Source organism: Haliotis rufescens, unplaced genomic scaffold (genome assembly GCF_023055435.1).
Source record: "Haliotis rufescens isolate VD_foot unplaced genomic scaffold, xgHalRufe1.0.p SCAF_2, whole genome shotgun sequence".
NCBI classification, from domain to species: Eukaryota; Metazoa; Mollusca; class Gastropoda; order Lepetellida; family Haliotidae; genus Haliotis; species Haliotis rufescens.
In genome coordinates this window covers 36,325,580-36,343,033 of record NW_025963890.1, presented here as the reverse complement: position 1 = coordinate 36,343,033, position 17,454 = coordinate 36,325,580, and the positions used below count along the sequence as shown (strand labels likewise).

Genomic DNA, 17,454 nt, shown 5'->3' with positions numbered 1-17,454 from the left:
GATGGCAGCTTAGGATGGGTCTCTTTTATTGAGTATTAAGACCAGGTCAATTTAATTGTTTTACAAATCGGCCTGTCACTTTTTAGCCTTTTTTAAAAATTTATATTGATAATAATCATGTCTTTGTATTTCTCAAAATTTACAGTTACATTGACTTTATTAGCAAAAGGATGGCATTTTCTTCCCCGTAGGATTAATCCCATCAAGAAATGGGTAATATATTTAGCCATTGCATTTTTTCATTTCATAAATTAATTTAAAAAAATATTAATTTATTATGATTATGAGCAGGATTGTCAATACAATTTCCAAATTATGTAATACATATTGTTTGGAATGGTTCACAGGTTCTAAGTTTCAGTCATACTTGTGTCTCAAATTTAAGATAAATAGCCCTGACAGGTATAAGGCTGGTCTGATGTGGTACATTTGAAGGGGCGGTTTATGAGATAACATGGCTTGACTCTACATCAGGGCTCCTCACACATGTCGGGGTAAATATAATAAATTAATCCGATTGGAAACCAGATTGAAAGTGTTGTGATTTGGGATTATTCCAGAAAGTATTTTTTGCGTTTCAAGGTTTTTATGACAACATATGCACACCTCAAGTCTTGTGCTGTAAGTTGTCCACTGTGTGGGAGCCCTGTTGACACTGTGTTCTTCATGATGTGTGTGTGTGATCTGTGTTGCTTCATATTGTATATATGATCAGAAGCCAATTAAGTCAATATGTCAATTAATCTAATAACTGTGTAATTTAGTGAAATATCTTTCTTCAATCTCTATAACAGATTTCTATGTTGAGATACATAAAATGTCACTGAGAAGGGTAAAGTAAATATCTAAGACTAGCTCGTGAAGAACAAAAGTATTGATTTGAATATTATTTATTGTGGAGATGATATTTTGATATATTTTATGAGTGCTTCTTTCACTTTATGCTCTGTGTGTGTGCTGTAAAATCATTCTCAGTTCACTAACTGTGGAATTTATGACACTTTCAAACTTGTATACCATGTAAATGAACGTTTCAGAGTTAATTACACTACATATGGTATGTCATTGTGCTCCTCTGTCCTTTCACTTTTGATGTGTGTGTCATGATACAAGTACTGTTGACTTTCGACAAAAACTAGATACTACATCATACTTCGTTTCTTTATCCATCATCATTTCATTCCTGATAACTGGGAGTTGGGTTGGATTAGATAATCTGGGACAAGTCTAGTAAGGGTAGAATGATCATGTGTAATACCTTTTAGATATTTGCACATGTGCATTTTAGCTAATTGGTCAACTGAATCCATGTGATGTCACTGTGTTTTTTTTATTAGAAAAATACAATATGACGTCATCTGAAACACAGCATTAGTTTGGCAATCGTTGAACTCTGGTTTTGAACTAATCAGCTTATCATAAATACAAGTAATGTACATACAGTCAATCCAATTTTCAATAAGATTTCTATTGTGTTTTAATGAGAATTTCTATACACAGTTGAATTTTGTGAAGTAGGAACCAGATAAGACTATGACTAGATACTTTTGTGTGGTCATGGGGGCAGTAGGGTAGCGTAGTGGTTAAAGTGTTCGCTCATCTAGCCGAAGCCCTGGGTTCAGTTCCCCATGTGGGAACAATTTGTGTAGCCCAGTCTGGGTGTCCCCCGCCATGATATTGCTGGAATATTGCTGAAAGCGGCCTAAAACAATACTCACTCACATAATTGTTTGGTCTTGACTGTTTTTATTTATTTGTCGTCTTTAGAAACCAGATAACCAGAATTTTGTAATTAGGAAAAGCAAACTGTAGCAGTACATTTGCTGGGCCCCTTAATCACTTTATAGGCAAGTTGATTGTTTTACTCTTATGGAAAATAATGTTTGTTGTGAATTAGTAATTTTTGTGTTATATTTTACCTCTATTCTCCATGTGTTGCTCCTAGGAGACAGCGGAATTCTTGTGTCCAGTCTGCCTACCTCCCCTGATGAGACAGACAGCACTGACGTACAGCTCATCTCCTTTCAAAACCAGACATACTCCATGGGAGATAACTCTAGTGAGAGAGATTCATCTTTCGTACGGACCAGTGTTGATTCCGCCTTTGAAGACAGCATCACAAGTCCAACCACATCCTATAGCTATGAATCAAAGGGAGGTAATCAAAGATTTCAGAAAACTGAAATCGAGGAAACGTATGGACAGTCACAGAGTGGAGTTACCTCCCCGCGTGGTAAATTGTATGACTCTCAAGAAATGGTTGATAAAGCCAGACAATTCGCTGAAATTGTCCAAAAGCCAAATTTTGTGGTCAAGCGGGACTCATCTACACCAGACAACTTTGACCAGAAGAGACTTCAAGCGCTTGAGATGGAGAGACGAGCAGTCATTTCTGAAGCCACAGTCCGCAGGAAGTTTGGTCCTGGAGTATCCAGCCCTACCGAGGAAGGCCTGCCTCCATTTAATGAAGGTGAGATGATGGGTATAACTTGTGAAGCCCCTTTGACAAACATGCTATGCATTTAATTGGCATTACAAAGTGTTTGGATGTCTTCCGAAGTTAAAGAAATAGGTATAGTGGTTGAAGGGCTATTTTTTGGTCAACTGCAAAAGGCAACTTAACTGGAGAAAAATATGATAATGTTATGAAAATTTGACATGTTCATTTGACCATATTAAGTACAGAAGTATGGTTTAAAGAAGGGAAAATGGAAATGCTTTGTTGTATTGTCTGGAGAAATGTGTAAGCACTAACGAAGTTTCACCATGTGTTTTTACAATCATTGCAATCATCTAAGAAAATCATCTTGAATCAAAGACTTGCCTGTGCTTGGTCAAATATAAGAAAAATATTTCCTGAAATGATTAAAATCATCATTTTTGGACATAAATCTTGCTTTTCATGTCAGAGAAGTTTGAAACATGCTAGAATTGAATTATCTTATTCTCATGTCGATACATATAATGTTTTCCATAACAAACATCATGTGGATTTAGTTGTCCTGAAAATGGCCTTATCATACCTCGTCCCTCGTGGCGTGTTCGTTGTGTTGATTGCTTGTGTTTCAGTCTTGTGACAAGTCATGGGGAAACATTGACCTCTCCTGTAGATTCTGTCATCTGAGAAGTCAAAAATTGTCTTCATAATGACAATACATTTTCAAGCAAAACACTTATTTTGATGTTGAATATTTGAAAAAAACCTTGTTCTAACAATAAAAAAAACTGTTCCAAATGTGCATGTTGGTTTTGGCAGTCCACTGTACTTTTGTTTGATCCTATGGTGTTTCCATGTTTGTTTGTTGTTTTAGGTAATTATTTTGGATCCAGTCATTAACACCATTTTTACAAAAGATGTATGTTATGAAAAGTGAAATTTCAGAAGCTGTTTACAAATGTCAGGTTTTTTATCAAAGGGAGGCTACTCTTGAAGGTATTCATGATTACAGAAAATGAATAGATGGACAATAATATAATGATCATCTGATAGACTCTCAAAATCATGAAGTAAAGTCAACATTAATTGCTGTAATATTGTTTTAGTTTGTCATTCATATCAGACATTTTCCGGCCTATACCTAATCAACTAAAGCCTTGTTTACTTATCAGCCCGTCAATTCCAGGGAGACTGACATTGATCTTGTTTTCTGAGCCAGCCTTTATTTACTATCACATCATAATTAACCAGGTGGTGATAAATCTACTTTATCGTAAAAATTGTGTGTATTTGGCAGCTGTTTACCTTGTTGCTATTGACATCCATTCTCCTCCATCAGACCCAAGCAGCTGATCTGAGATCACTGAAATCAATAGCTGATATGAGGCACACTATTGCATGTGTACTAGTTCAGTTTACACGTCTTACAGAAGAAACAAGGCTACCAGGATAGGTGTTGGTAGGTGTGTGTCTATTTCACCATGTAAGTACACGACATTTCAGTCAATCAGTGTCGGTTTCACACAACGGTGTGTGGAGCTTGTTGTAGGATATGCAGGCTGGGGGGTTTGCTTGTGTAAATTTCACAGTTTACTCACTTTACATGTATGCATTGAACTACATTGGGCTAAATAAACAGCACAGTTTATGTAGGATTTATCCATTAACCTATCCTTGAGTTGTTGATGGAAAGTCATGTGACAGTTGGTTTATCTACACATGTGTAGAACCTTTAGAACACTCACCCATGAAGATCCAGGGTAGAATAGGTCTACAGCAATCCATGCTTGTCGTAAGATGTGATTAACTGGATCAGGTGGTCAGACTCAGTTGATGCATGTCATCATATCCCAATTGTGTCAGTTTACAGGATTGTCTGGTCCAGACTTGATTATTTAATGACTGTTGAGTGGGGCAATAAACAACAAACAAAGAAATCTCTGTTGTATACCATTATTATCAATATTCTTGAACCAGTTATTTTGATTGTTAAACCAACTGATTTCTCAATTTAATAATACACTATGGACAATTAAAATACTGCTGTTTAGGGGTGAAAGCCAAAAAAGGATAAAATCTATTTGCATGCCTAGCTTATCATTCCTCATCGATATTCTTCCTACTGTGTTAAATATACCTGTTGACATCAAATGTTTGCATGCATCTAGTTCATCAAAGCACCACTACAGTAAACTAAGTATAATATGATTGTGCATGCATTCCCGTCAAAACTATATTTTAATCTTCAAACTGTCTTGCCATCTCAGTTTACATTTTGAAATTAACGTTTGAAATAACATTTATTATTGTAATGAACATGTAATTTTGTAACTCCAATTTCCTGCAGAACTTGATACTTGATCTAGATGCTAGTGTGGTCCTTTCGCCTTCTCAATACCTGCCAATCCCTCAATTAATGTTGCATGACTGATCTAATTAGGCTGACATGAAGTGAGCCGAGTCAAGGTATATTTCACGATGCTTGTTAATAAGTGTGTTAACGACTCTCGCAGGTAACCTACATTCCCCACCGGCCATGTGATTATTGTTGCTTAGGAAACATGCTGTATGACTGAATAATTCAGTCCTCAGAAATGAATGGGAATGCAAAGAGCAAGAATTGTCAAGTCAGCTGATTTGGACTGATTTCAGAATAGACTCTTTTCAGAATAACATATAGTGAGTAAAATAAAAGGGATCATGAATATGTTGTGGGGGGAGGGGGAATTAAAAAATGATCCCCCAAAATATTTATGATCCCTAACCTTTTTTGTTCAGTATAAAACCATAGACAATAAACTTCATTTTGGTTCATAAAGTGTGTGTGTGTGTGTGTGGAGGGGGGGGGGGGGGGGGGGGTCATTTTCATTTATAAACATATTGTCCAATTGTCCAAGATATTTCTTGCTAGAAAAAGATTTTAACCATTTAATAGATGGAATAGGATATTTTCAAGTTCATGTCATCCTGGGCCTGTGTACTTAATTAATGGATACATGTAACATACAGTTCCCTGTTGCCAGTGTTCCTTGATGTCGCTATGCAGACACTGGTACAGGAGCTACAGGTACTTCCTTCATCCTCTATATGGAACAAGACTCAGGGTATGCACTGAAAGTATTCACAGTCCACAACAAGGAATGTGCATATCGAAAGGAATCAGGAATAGTTCCCATGTGATTTCAGATCAGATTTGTCATTAGGACATTTTAAATAGCATGTTGAACTTATTGACCTCATTTGAGGTGAACTTGACATCTCATGAAATGCCTGGTTGTAGATTACACAAACTCAGCAATGGTGCTGCCAAGTGGTATGAACAAGATGGTTGCCTACAGTAACATGATGCGATGACTTTACATTCTCGTTTCTCCCAACACCTCATTAAGTCAACAGGTATGCATGCGTGTGCAGATGCGTGCTTGTTTCACAACAGTATTGAATTATTCAAATTTATCAAAGCTCTCTGAGTGTTGATTACCAGGATCCTTCATTATAAGGCTGCATTTGATGAAGAACATAACAGTTATATATATGTGGTATAGATGATATTTCCAATAGGTTCTATTAAATGAATCTCTGCTCCATGGTCTGTTGGCCATACTTCTAGTTTTCACAATGAATACCTTGCATGAAGCGTCCTATCTGTTGGGGTAATCATGAAATTTGAGCTATTCAGCAAGCTTTCAAAGTGGTGTTTATATGGTGTTAATCTAAGTTACTGTTAGGAGAGTACCTGACCTGGACCAGGTGTGGAGCCATGTTCCCCTTGCTAGGAGAGTACCTGACCTGGAACAGTTGTAGGCCATGTTCCCCTTGGTAGGAGAGTCACCTGACCTGGACCAGGTGTGGAGCCATGTTCTCCTTGATAGGAGGGGACCTGACCTGGACCAGGTGTGGAGTCATGTTCCCCTTGGTAGGAGAGTCCTGGCCTAGACCAGGTGTGGAGCCATGTTCCCCTTTCCAGGAGGGTACCTGACCTGGACAAGGTGTGGAGCCATGTTCCCCTTGCTAGGAGGGGACCTGACCTGGACCAGGTGTGGAGCCATGTTCCCCTTGCTAGGAGGGGACCTGACCTGGACAAGGTGTGGAGCCATGTTCCCCTTGCTAGGAGGGTACCTGACCTGGACCAGGTGTGGAGCCATGTTCCCCTTGCTAGGAGGGGACCTGACCTGGACCAGGTGTGGAGCCATGTTCCCCTTGCCAGGAGGGTACCTGACCTGGACCAGGTGTGGAGCCATGTTCCCCTTGATAGGAGGGGACCTGGCCTAGACCAGGTGTGGAGCCATGTTCCCCTTGCTAGGAGGGGACCTGACCTGGACCAGGTGTGGAGCCATGTTCCCCTTGCTAGGAGGGGACCTGGACCAGACCAGGTGTGGAGCCATGTTCCCCTTGATAGGAGGGGACCTGGCCTAGACCAGGTGTGGAGCCATGTTCCCCTTGCCAGGAGGGGACCTGGCCTAGACCAGGTGTGGAGCCATGTTCCCCTTGGTAGGAGGGTACCTGACCTGGACCAGGTGTGGAGCCATGTTCCCCTTGCCAGGAGGGGACCTGACCTGGACCAGGTGTGGAGCCATGTTCCCCTTGCTAGGAGGGGACCTGACCTGGACCAGGTGTGGAGCCATGTTCCCCTTGATAGGAGGGGATCTGACCTGGACCAGGTGTGGAGCCATGTTCCCCTTGCCAGGAGGGTACCTGACCTGGACAAGGTGTGGAGCCATGTTCCCCTTGATAGGAGGGGACCTGACCTGGACCAGGTGTGGAGCCATGTTCCCCTTGCCAGGAGGGGACCTGACCTGGACCAGGTGTGGAGCCATGTTCCCCTTGATAGGAGGGTACTTGACCTGGACCAGGTGTGGAGCCATGTTCCCCTTGCTAGGAGGGGACCTGGCCTAGACCAGGTGTGGAGCCATGTTCCCCTTGATAGGAGGGGACCTGACCTGGACCAGGTGTGGAGCCATGTTCCCCTTGGTAGGAGGGTACCTGACCTGGACCAGGTGTGGAGCCATGTTCCCCTTGCTAGGAGGGGACCTGACCTGGACCAGGTGTGGAGCCATGTTCCCCTTGCTAGGAGGGGACCTGACCTGGACCAGGTGTGGAGCCATGTTCCCCTTGGTAGGAGATTACTTGACCTGGACCAGGTGTGGAGCCATGTTCCCCTTGGTAGGAGGGTACCTGACCTGGACCAGGTGTGGAGCCATGTTCCCCTTGCTAGGAGGGGACCTGACCTTGACCAGGTGTGGAGCCAGGGGGGGCTCTTGGGTGTAAAACAACATGCTTCCATTCAAGGAGCTGTGAGGAAGTTAGCAGCTATAGAGACTTAGTGTAAAGTGATTTCTTTCATGTCAGAAAATAACTTCTATGTTCATATAAAATATTAATTATTTTGTTATATGATATATCATAATGCAAGCCATCTATCATAATTATACAACAATTTATAAAACAGTGTAGGATTATATAGGTTTCTTCTCTATTTAACCACGACGATCGGGGGTAGAATAGGTCTTCAGCAACCTTAAATGACGACTATGCTTGTCGTAAGAGGGGATTAACGGGATCGGGTGGTCAAACTCGCTGACTTGGTTGATGTATGTCATCGATCTCAATTGCATGAATCGATGCTCATGATATCTGTCACTGGATTGTCTGGTCCAGACTCGATTATTTACTGGCCGCCCTCATATAGCTTGAATATTGCTGAATGTGGCGTTAAGCAACAAACCAAAACCAAGACATTATTGAGTATGAAATGTCTAGTTTTCATGTTTGGCTATTCACATATTTAACATTGAGGCCATCCTAGACTTCAGTATGTAAGTCAAGCTGTCAATGTTTTCCAATAAACTTGTTTCTCTCTCCCCCCCCCCCCCCCCCCCTTATCGTCAGTGGCCACAGTCAAAATTTGGTTTCCTTGAAAAAAAACCACATCCTGATCTCATTGTTTACTCAGTATATAGAAACTGGTTTTCCTGGTATTTTAACGATTCTTCAATCGCATTAATCGGAACCATTTTCCTGTTGTGATTGGCGTTTCTCAATTTCAGTCTTATAGTGAGGATATGCGTGTGTCAGGAGTATAGCTGCCTCCCTGTCTACGTGTTCACAAGGCACTGACAGACCAGCTAACCAGACCACCCCATTACACTGTGTACATTGCCGTGTTGACACATCCAGATAACACCCGTATTGTCTTGTAACAAGGGAGCGTCTATTCCTCTCATGGTTCATACTCATCAGCTCAGTCTCTGTGGCGAATAGGTATTCAGGACTTTTCACCTGCGTTTGTTAACATTCACTTGCGATTACAAGAAGGGCTTGTTTGTCATCAGTGAATCGTGAGTACCTAGTGAAAAAGTTGTCATTTTGTAAGTGTTTGATAGATATGTACAGTTGTCTATGTCATGTCAATTTCATGTCAATTTCATGTCAGTTACAGCAATAATGGTGACCATTATCACCTGGGGGCTATGCTGTAGAGGCAGTAAATCGAGATCTCTTAAACACTTACTTCATGTGAATTGTGTGAGTGGGGGGTGTTACTGTAGAGAAAGGGCGCATGCTTATCCTTTTTGCGAACACCTGGTGTCATCGCTGGTTTTTAGTGGTCCATTCATGTCATTTGCACCACTGTTCTGCCTTTTAGGCCCAATGGAATCTGTTTTGGCAGATGATTGGGACTGTATGTCCTCTGGCCTTGATACATATTTTATTTTATATTCTATATTACACATAGATATCCTTGAGAAATTTTTATTTTTGAACTGATTATAAGGATGAATTGGATAATGAATATAGCTGTGGTATTCATGTGCCATCATATCAAGATGAATGTATGAGAAATTGTGCTTCTTCCAGTCATTATTAAGTTTCCAATATTTTTCAGACATGGTTAATATTATAGGCCAGGAATTAGAAAGCCCCGGATTTTGGTGTTACTGTCTTTATGTGTGATAGGCATTTGCCAGCTGTATTTTTGCAAGGTGCAACATTCCATAGAAATGAATGTCTCTGTTAAAGGCATGTGCAATTTGGAAGCAGGATCAAATATAGAACAGAGGTTTAAGCATTTAGCTGCCATCATTTGGGGAGATTAGTACCGCTTATGAAGAACGACAGGTAATGCCAACTGGAAATTCGCTGGATAACTGTGCTCTGCCTTGTCAATATTTGTCTCGTTAAACAGAACTAGACTGGTTTTTAATATGCAAAAAATTGTTTGTCAAAGAGGGTGACGTTACCATTAGGTCATGCTCTGAATAAAAGGGAAATGTTGATAATAGGACCTATTGTGGAGATTTGATTGTCGGATGTTACTAAGAAGCTGTTGCTGCACCGAAATTGACATGCTTGTCACAGTCAAGTACATTTCAGGTCATTTGGGTAGTGTGCATGAAGGCCTTTGGGAGTTGATATGTTGTCACCATCACGTCATCACATTTCATCAAAGCCAGACACCTGCACTGTCTTATGGTTTTAAAGTTGAAAGGGTCATGATTTTTAAAGCAATGGGAGTTAGTTTATGTTTTGATCCTGATTGTTTGATGTTGAAGACTTTTGAAGTAATTCACCACAGATCAAGAAAAATTTCATCTTTGTCGTTTTGGCGGTGAAATGATTTGCCTTTCATTAACGTCTTTAAAAGCAGTATTCATGATGTAATTATCTAAGATCCTTTTGTTGTGTCACCTCGAAGATGTGATCTAATACCTCTTTCAACAAGTTGGTGTGCTAATGTTTAATACAGGATGTCATAAAAAATTGCACATTGCTTAACTAGGCCAGGAAATGTTGGTAGTGTATCCAAGGTGAAAAGTTTCACTCCAGTATCAAATCTGATAGGTCAGCATTAGTGTTGGGGTGAATCCAAATTTACTACCCGGATACCCAACCCCTACAGCCCTACCCTACCCTACCCGGATACCCACAATAGGACACAGAAGTTCACTGGGAATTAATTTACCGGAGCCCTGGCAACACATATTCATATACAAGTAGAAAACAATCTGGTCATGCATACACTGACATTGACTGAAACTTTATTTTAACATAAAACAAGTCAGAAGGAATATGTGGATAGTAAGAAAGAAAGTATGTCAATATTAGTGACTTGTTGTGTAACTGTGGAGTTTTAGTGGACTTTTCTCATTAAACTATATCACGCGACTAACCACAGGTCTGGGTAGTACTATGGGTACCTGGGTATGACATACATGCCTTGGCGCTTTTGTTTCAGAGTTGCGTCCCTTGGGCGTGCCAGAAACCTATGATTGTGGGTTCGAATTCCGGTTCGCCCCGATTATGTTTCTAGGTTTGTCAGCACCATACCCATGCTGGTGGGTTTCACCGAAATGGTAAACGTCTGAGACCTGCATCACTTTGGGCTTTCCTCCCACATTAAGCTGACCCGCTGTGATATAACTGGAATACTGTTAAAAGCGGCATTAAACCCAACTCACTCACTCTTCAGAATCACTGAAGGTTTGGGTTCAAGCCTTACACTGCTGCACATGTAAAGCCTGTTTCTGATGTCCTCTCTCGTACTATTGCCAAAGGCGGTGTGAAGACACACTCACTCACTCACTCACTCACTCACTCACTCACTCACTCACTCACTCACTCACTCACTGTGTGGGATAAGTATATTCTTTTTCATAATGGATGTCTTTATACCTCTATTTCAGTAGATAGTAAAAAGAAATGTTCCAGTGTATTCAGGCAGACTGAAAACGAAATGCACTCAGTGACTTTGGGTGTATTATTTTCTTGTCCAAAGGCTTTATAAATAAAATAGGAAAGAAAGTCATAGAAATAACAATAAATCCCCACATTCTATTAACATATGGGCCAGTTGTTTTGTGACAAGAGACACCTTTCATCAGCATCACATGTAGATACAAGCCTGACTCACAGTGCGCACTTGCTGCAACAGTAGAGGGTGGCTGCATGTTGACACTGGCGGCCCACCACTGACAGGTGTACGTTTCATCATGCAATTGATGACATTTCTATACAATACATGCAGTGTGAAGAAAACTGCTACATCTCTGTATGTAGACATGTGTTTTGGGGCTCAATTCTTGTGACAGCCTTGACGGTGCAAGATCAACATGTACTCTTTGTCTGTGCTTGTTGAGTGTAGTCAGGTGTATTTATATATTTATGTACAAGATACATGGTTCATCAACATAACCTTTCTGTGTATCCTTGTTGTAAGCGACCGCCTCCGTGGGGTCAGGTGGTAGAGCACACCCCCCCCCCCCCCCCCCGGAGAGCGAAGGGTCATACCAAAAGACATTAAAAGATGGTACTTGTTGTTACCCTGTCTGGCGCTCGGTATTAAGGGGCTTAAACAAGGACTGGTCGGCTCGGAGTCAGTGTACTGTGTCTGAGTAGGGTATCCATGTGAAACTGTGGCATGGTATCTCAGTGGGCTAACACTATAGATCTGCATCAGTCCGGACAAATTTAATGATTTAAGAATGTTCCTAATATGAAACACATCTTCATTAATGTAATTCAGTTAAGTTCAAGAAAATTTACAAATTTTATGTTCGCTTTGGTCTTAACCTCTGTATGTTTGAAAATGTCAGGATATTTTTAAATGACAATGTGTATTTTTCTATCAGGTATTAATGTGCAAAATATTAGTTCAAATGTCCCTTGTTTAATGAATCACCCACCCTCTTTACAGTAACTTAAGCTGAAGTTAATCTAGCAGACAGGGCTAAGAAGTGTGAAAGCAATTCAGCAGGCTAAAGGTTAACCTTGTGTCTCAGACAGCCTGGGTTGTACCGGTATACTCCTCAGGGAGCTGAGATGAAACTCCAGTGCTCACTGATCAATTGACTGGGGTAATAATATTAGCATTTTGAGCATTCGCCTTGTGTATGGAGTCTAGCGCAATATAAATACACACATTATTGTTATTATTTAATGTTCAAACTTTATATGTATTTATCACCATAGCAACCCAGCATCTCCAATAGATATGTTTTTTTCTTACAACACTTCATAAAAACAATGGTGAACACTCTTAGTTGGAACCAGAATTATTTCCCTTTAGATAAACTACAAAAATTTAAGAATATTTTCTTTTAACCTCAACTGTGGACTGGAGTTTGCAGCAGAAAATATTTTTAGAATAATTACCTCACAATTACGTTGAATATCCATTAAGGGCTCATTGCATTGTATTTCTCTGTGATTAGGTAGGGTGTTATAAAGAAATCAATGTATATCAAGAAGGGGAAAAATCTGATAAATCTCCAGACTGTTTATATTGTGTGTTTGAGCAGAATGTCTATCAGTATTCCAAAGTATTTAGACAGGAAATCTATCACCATGCCTGCTGTTGCAGAAAGATTATCCACACATTGGAAAAGTCGTCAATATCTGACTGTACAGGCTTGAGTCCCATTTAACGCTGTCTAACTGATCCATACATGTATGCTCTGTAAACTGAGATTACGCAACACAACGTGACATGTCAATAGCGATGTGAATAATTGTTTAAATTGCCAACACATTTATGAAATTCAAACGTTGTCTGGAAAAAAGATTTCTAGCCTTCTGTAGAAAGGGATGGGTGTTCTCTTTGATTTGAAAAAGAAGGATTAAAGTCAAATGTATTTAAAGAATGATTCCTCTTCAGGTAAATCTATGAAAGGATTGTTTCTTTGTAACTTGTCAGACATGACGGCTGTGTTGAAATAGACATGCGCCTTTATTGTGATACAGCAGCATGTATCCTGTAGAGTCTGTGTGTATAGATTCACAGGACCATGCATCAAGGTGGAGAGTCCTATCACCAGCATGCATCCTGTAGAGTCTGTGTGTATATTCACAGGACCATGCATCAAGGTGGAGAGTCTCATCACTAGCACATGGCTATAAAATAGCAACAGTTATAATGAACTATTTGAAAGTCTAACTGCTTTGCTAAGTATTATCCTGTAAATTTCATATAAGTAATGAATTCCATATAATGAATTTAACGTTGATGGCAAACCAAGGTTCATACAGGACTGAAAATACTTGTAATTTTGAGGCTCCTCTTGAAAAGCCTTGCTTTTTAGTGTCAACCTTGTAAAGCCATCAAAATCACTGATTAGCTTGAAAAGTCTTGAATTTGTGCAAAATGACATAGATCTATACTTGTTTATGAAAGTATTTATATTAATAAAAGACTTAATTTATTTTACTTGTTGGTTGTATATATATATCTTGTTATTTGTGATGTTCAAACTGCCTTTTTAGGTCATATATTGATAGACTAAAGCTAATAGCCCAACTGAAAAATCCTTGAAAAGGCCTTGCATTTGAGTCTTCGACATCTGTATGAACTTTGGCAAACTGATTTTTCATTATAAAGAAAAATCCATATTTGCTTACATGAGTATATGAAACAGACTTCATGGCATTCAGCTGCAGCTGTGAATTATACAATATATTCAATACTAGATTTTGCATACCTGACTGAGATATTCGAAATTTGCATTCTTGACTGTATATTCAAATTTAAAGTCCATCTGAAACAGAAATGATATTGACTGCATACTCCCCAGGGAGCTGCCAAATAAATGCACATTGATCTGCTAACTTGGGAATAATATATCGGTTATCGGGTTTTTTAAGCAATTAATAATAATAATAATAATAATAATAATGTTTCAAATTTGTACTATAAATCTTTAAGGATTTAAAATCTATTTAGGGATATAATATCTATATATTCAACATTTCATATCCTTGCACAATTAAGATAAATGAATAATTGCCAGATTAACAGTCTCTCATAAAGATCCCACTTTATCTTGATGATTGTGTGTAAAAGAGTACCTTTCATCTTTACTTGGAGAAACTGGGTGATGCTGATCCCTCGTTTGTTGACCAAATGGATTTATTGTCATGTGACCTTGCCTACTACCGAGTCTGGTTACCAGGTGTTTTTACAATCAATAGTCATGGCACATGCTTTCATAATTTACAACTTTTTCTGTCAGTTGAATCATAAATTATGCATGATACCAAAATAGTTTTGTGAAAATATTTGTCGTTCACAGTTAGTGCTCACTTAGCTATTTAAACATTTATCTGAAAGCTGCCTTGTTATGAGACACAAGACAAAGTGTGAGTGCAGACAGCTTTCAAATTTTGTTTTAATTTGTGGGAACTATGTGATAAAATGGCCAGCAAAATCTCAGTAATTATTGGTCCGGAGGGGAAACCATGTTTGAACTGACTTAAATTGACTTTCAGGGGGGTCAGGTAGCCTTGTAGTTAAAGCGTTTGCTCGTCACGCTGAAAAGAACCGGGTTCGATTCCCGACATGGTTACAATGTGTGAAGCCCATTACTGGTGTCACCTGTCGTGGTATTGCTGGAATATTGCTAAAAGCGGTGTAAAACCATGCTCACTCACTCACTAAATTGCCTTTCATAAGCTGTTGATGAGAAATACATAGGAAGTGATCATGGACTATGGACATAACTAGCATCCATGTTTACATGAGAAAGTTTCTTAATTTTGCATGGATTGTATATATTTAACCTTAAGTTAAAACTAACTTTTGCAAACAGCCTTATGTTTTTCTTTAACTTGTCCAATCCTTACATTCAAACTAAAAAGCTCATTTAAAATATTGATAATGTCAACTTTTCAAAGTAATAATTCATTGTAAAAGTGAACTAAAATATATTCAATTAATTTTATCATCCAGTTATCAGAATATGAAAACACAATTTTTGAAATGGTGGGAAAATGCACAAATGCATGTTGATATTCTGCTCCAAAGCACAAACAGAACCAACCGTGCAAGTTGTCACTCAAGATTTGAGTTGCGAGCTAAAGCCGATTGAAGGGTGAAATGTACACCTGTGAGACTGACAATAACCCTGTATTCTACAGTAATAACAGGTAGAAGCAGGCCGGTCAGGTTGGGACAGATTCTGACTTCTCAATGTAATGACGGGGCTCAGATATTTACCCAAGACCCCACCTTTGTGGTGGGTGTTTGCAATGCCATGAAAGAATATGAATAACGGGTAATATTTGTGGCTAAATTTAGTCATTGCAAAGGTAGCTTTGCCCATATTTGAGAGTAGACGTACCGGCTTTGGGTTGTCTTTGGAGTACTGGTGCAAGTTAAACAAACGAGGTCCAATTTGGTTTTTGGAGGACGTTTTGCTGTGTTGTAATCTGAAAATCAGACAGAAAAGTAAGTGATTTATACATAAGATATGTCTGCAAATATTACTGATGTTGTTACTAGTTTACAATTTATATTTTCGTTCTTAAGAATTTAACGCTTATATAGATATTGACTCTGGTCTATACATATTTTAGCTGGAAATGTCTACAATGTGTTATTTGTTTTCTTACTTAGGCATGTTGTGAATTTTATTACTGTCGTGTTTACATTGTTCATGTGTTAGTGTACGTGTGCTGAACTAATTGTCTGTTGATAAGTTCACATATTCTGTTGACATATTCAGCTCAGGTACATAATGTATAAAAAAATGTTTAAAAAAAGAAAATGTTCAAAACAATTCTTTGGTACAAAACCACTTCTGCTCCTCTTTGTACATCTCCTTGAAGCAGTGAGTGAAAATAGTCTCACTGTAACAAAAATGGCAGGTTGGTCCATAAGGCGCTTAATTTACTTTTTGTTGTATTTTGCTCGAATTTTGTTTTGTTCTTGCAATGTCAGTGGTTTAAAAAAACAATTGTCTCCAATTGAACAGCGTCGGAAATTCCTCCATTTATGCTCTTCAGCTACACTGACAAGGCACATGAATGTTGCCATTTTCCTGCCTAAATTTTACTGCACAACCAGATATGTCATAGTGTTGAAGGGCAGTAGATCTTAATCGGTCGACATCGCTTCAAAATTAGCAGTTAATACTTCTGTATGTATTTTGAATCTCTCAATGAATCCTCTTTTCAACACAAAAACTAATTTCATATATATTTCATGTTAACTTATTTTTGTTAAAAAAAATTATACCATTATTTGACAGTATTAAAAAAATAACAGAAAAATCATTTTGATGTTATATTCATTTTTCTAAGTTTCATGTCAGTTGATCTGTAAACCAACAAGAACAAAATTAATGGCCTAAGGGTACAGACTTGCAAGGGATGCTCTCCTTCATGTATTGCAATACCTACCAAGTGTTAATAGTTGTATGGCATGTCTGTTAATTGTTTGGCTAATGATGCCAAGTCTCTCTGCAGATTGATTTGTGATTCTGATGTATCTTGCTTTAATAGATGCTCACAATATCATTCCTGCTCCAGGTTAATGTAATGTAACTAATTTGGCATGATTTACGTTACTGAATATGGCTTGAAACGTGATTTGCCTATTTTAGATGCTATAGATTATAATCAATAAATTAATTTGTGTGTAGATAGAAATAATTGTATCAGATAAAATTATACATATATTTTATATCAAAAATATCTAAGGAAACTGTTGAACGAGCATATCACCAGATTAGGCTTTTGCTTAAATATTAATATCTCCATGACGTCGCAAACATCAGTGTTCCATGACCTAGTCTCTTCCTTCTCCCCGTGAACACACCTGTGTACAGTGTTCACAGTATTGTAGCACTGACCCGACTTACATTCAAAATTAAGTAAAGCTAATCTTCTCTCAGGCTACATTTACGGCAAAATATTGACACACACTTGACTTAATTATTACTTTTTTCTTTGAGCCATGTTTAGTTTACCTTCAAGAAACAAAATCTATTGAAACGAAATATCATCATGCACAGTAACTCTATGACCAGGGGTATATAAAATACAATTTAGTAGTCACAATACCAGGGAGTCACAGGTGTGAGGCTGATTTATTTGTGTTTAGGATCTTGCAGACACATTAACTGCTGCAGACATCATGACAATTATATTCTATTTCAATCTCTGTAGCTGTCAAGCTGGTTGGAGTGACAAGGCGTTAATTTGATTGCAGGACAGGATTCCTAGCTGGTTCTGCAACTTTTATT

General features: G+C 38.8%; 1 protein-coding gene across 3 annotated transcripts in view; it reads left to right on the top strand.

Moving 5' to 3' along the window:
• LOC124121182 overlaps nucleotides 1-17,454 on the top strand; it is a 194,124-nt gene that overhangs the window by 123,175 nt on the left and 53,495 nt on the right. For all 3 annotated transcript variants that reach the window (XM_046484164.2, XM_046484163.2, XM_046484165.2), the window contains one exon: nucleotides 1,946-2,470. In XM_046484164.2, coding sequence (XP_046340120.2) covers nucleotides 1,946-2,470 — 525 coding nt within the window. The remainder of the gene's footprint in view (nucleotides 1-1,945; nucleotides 2,471-17,454) is intronic.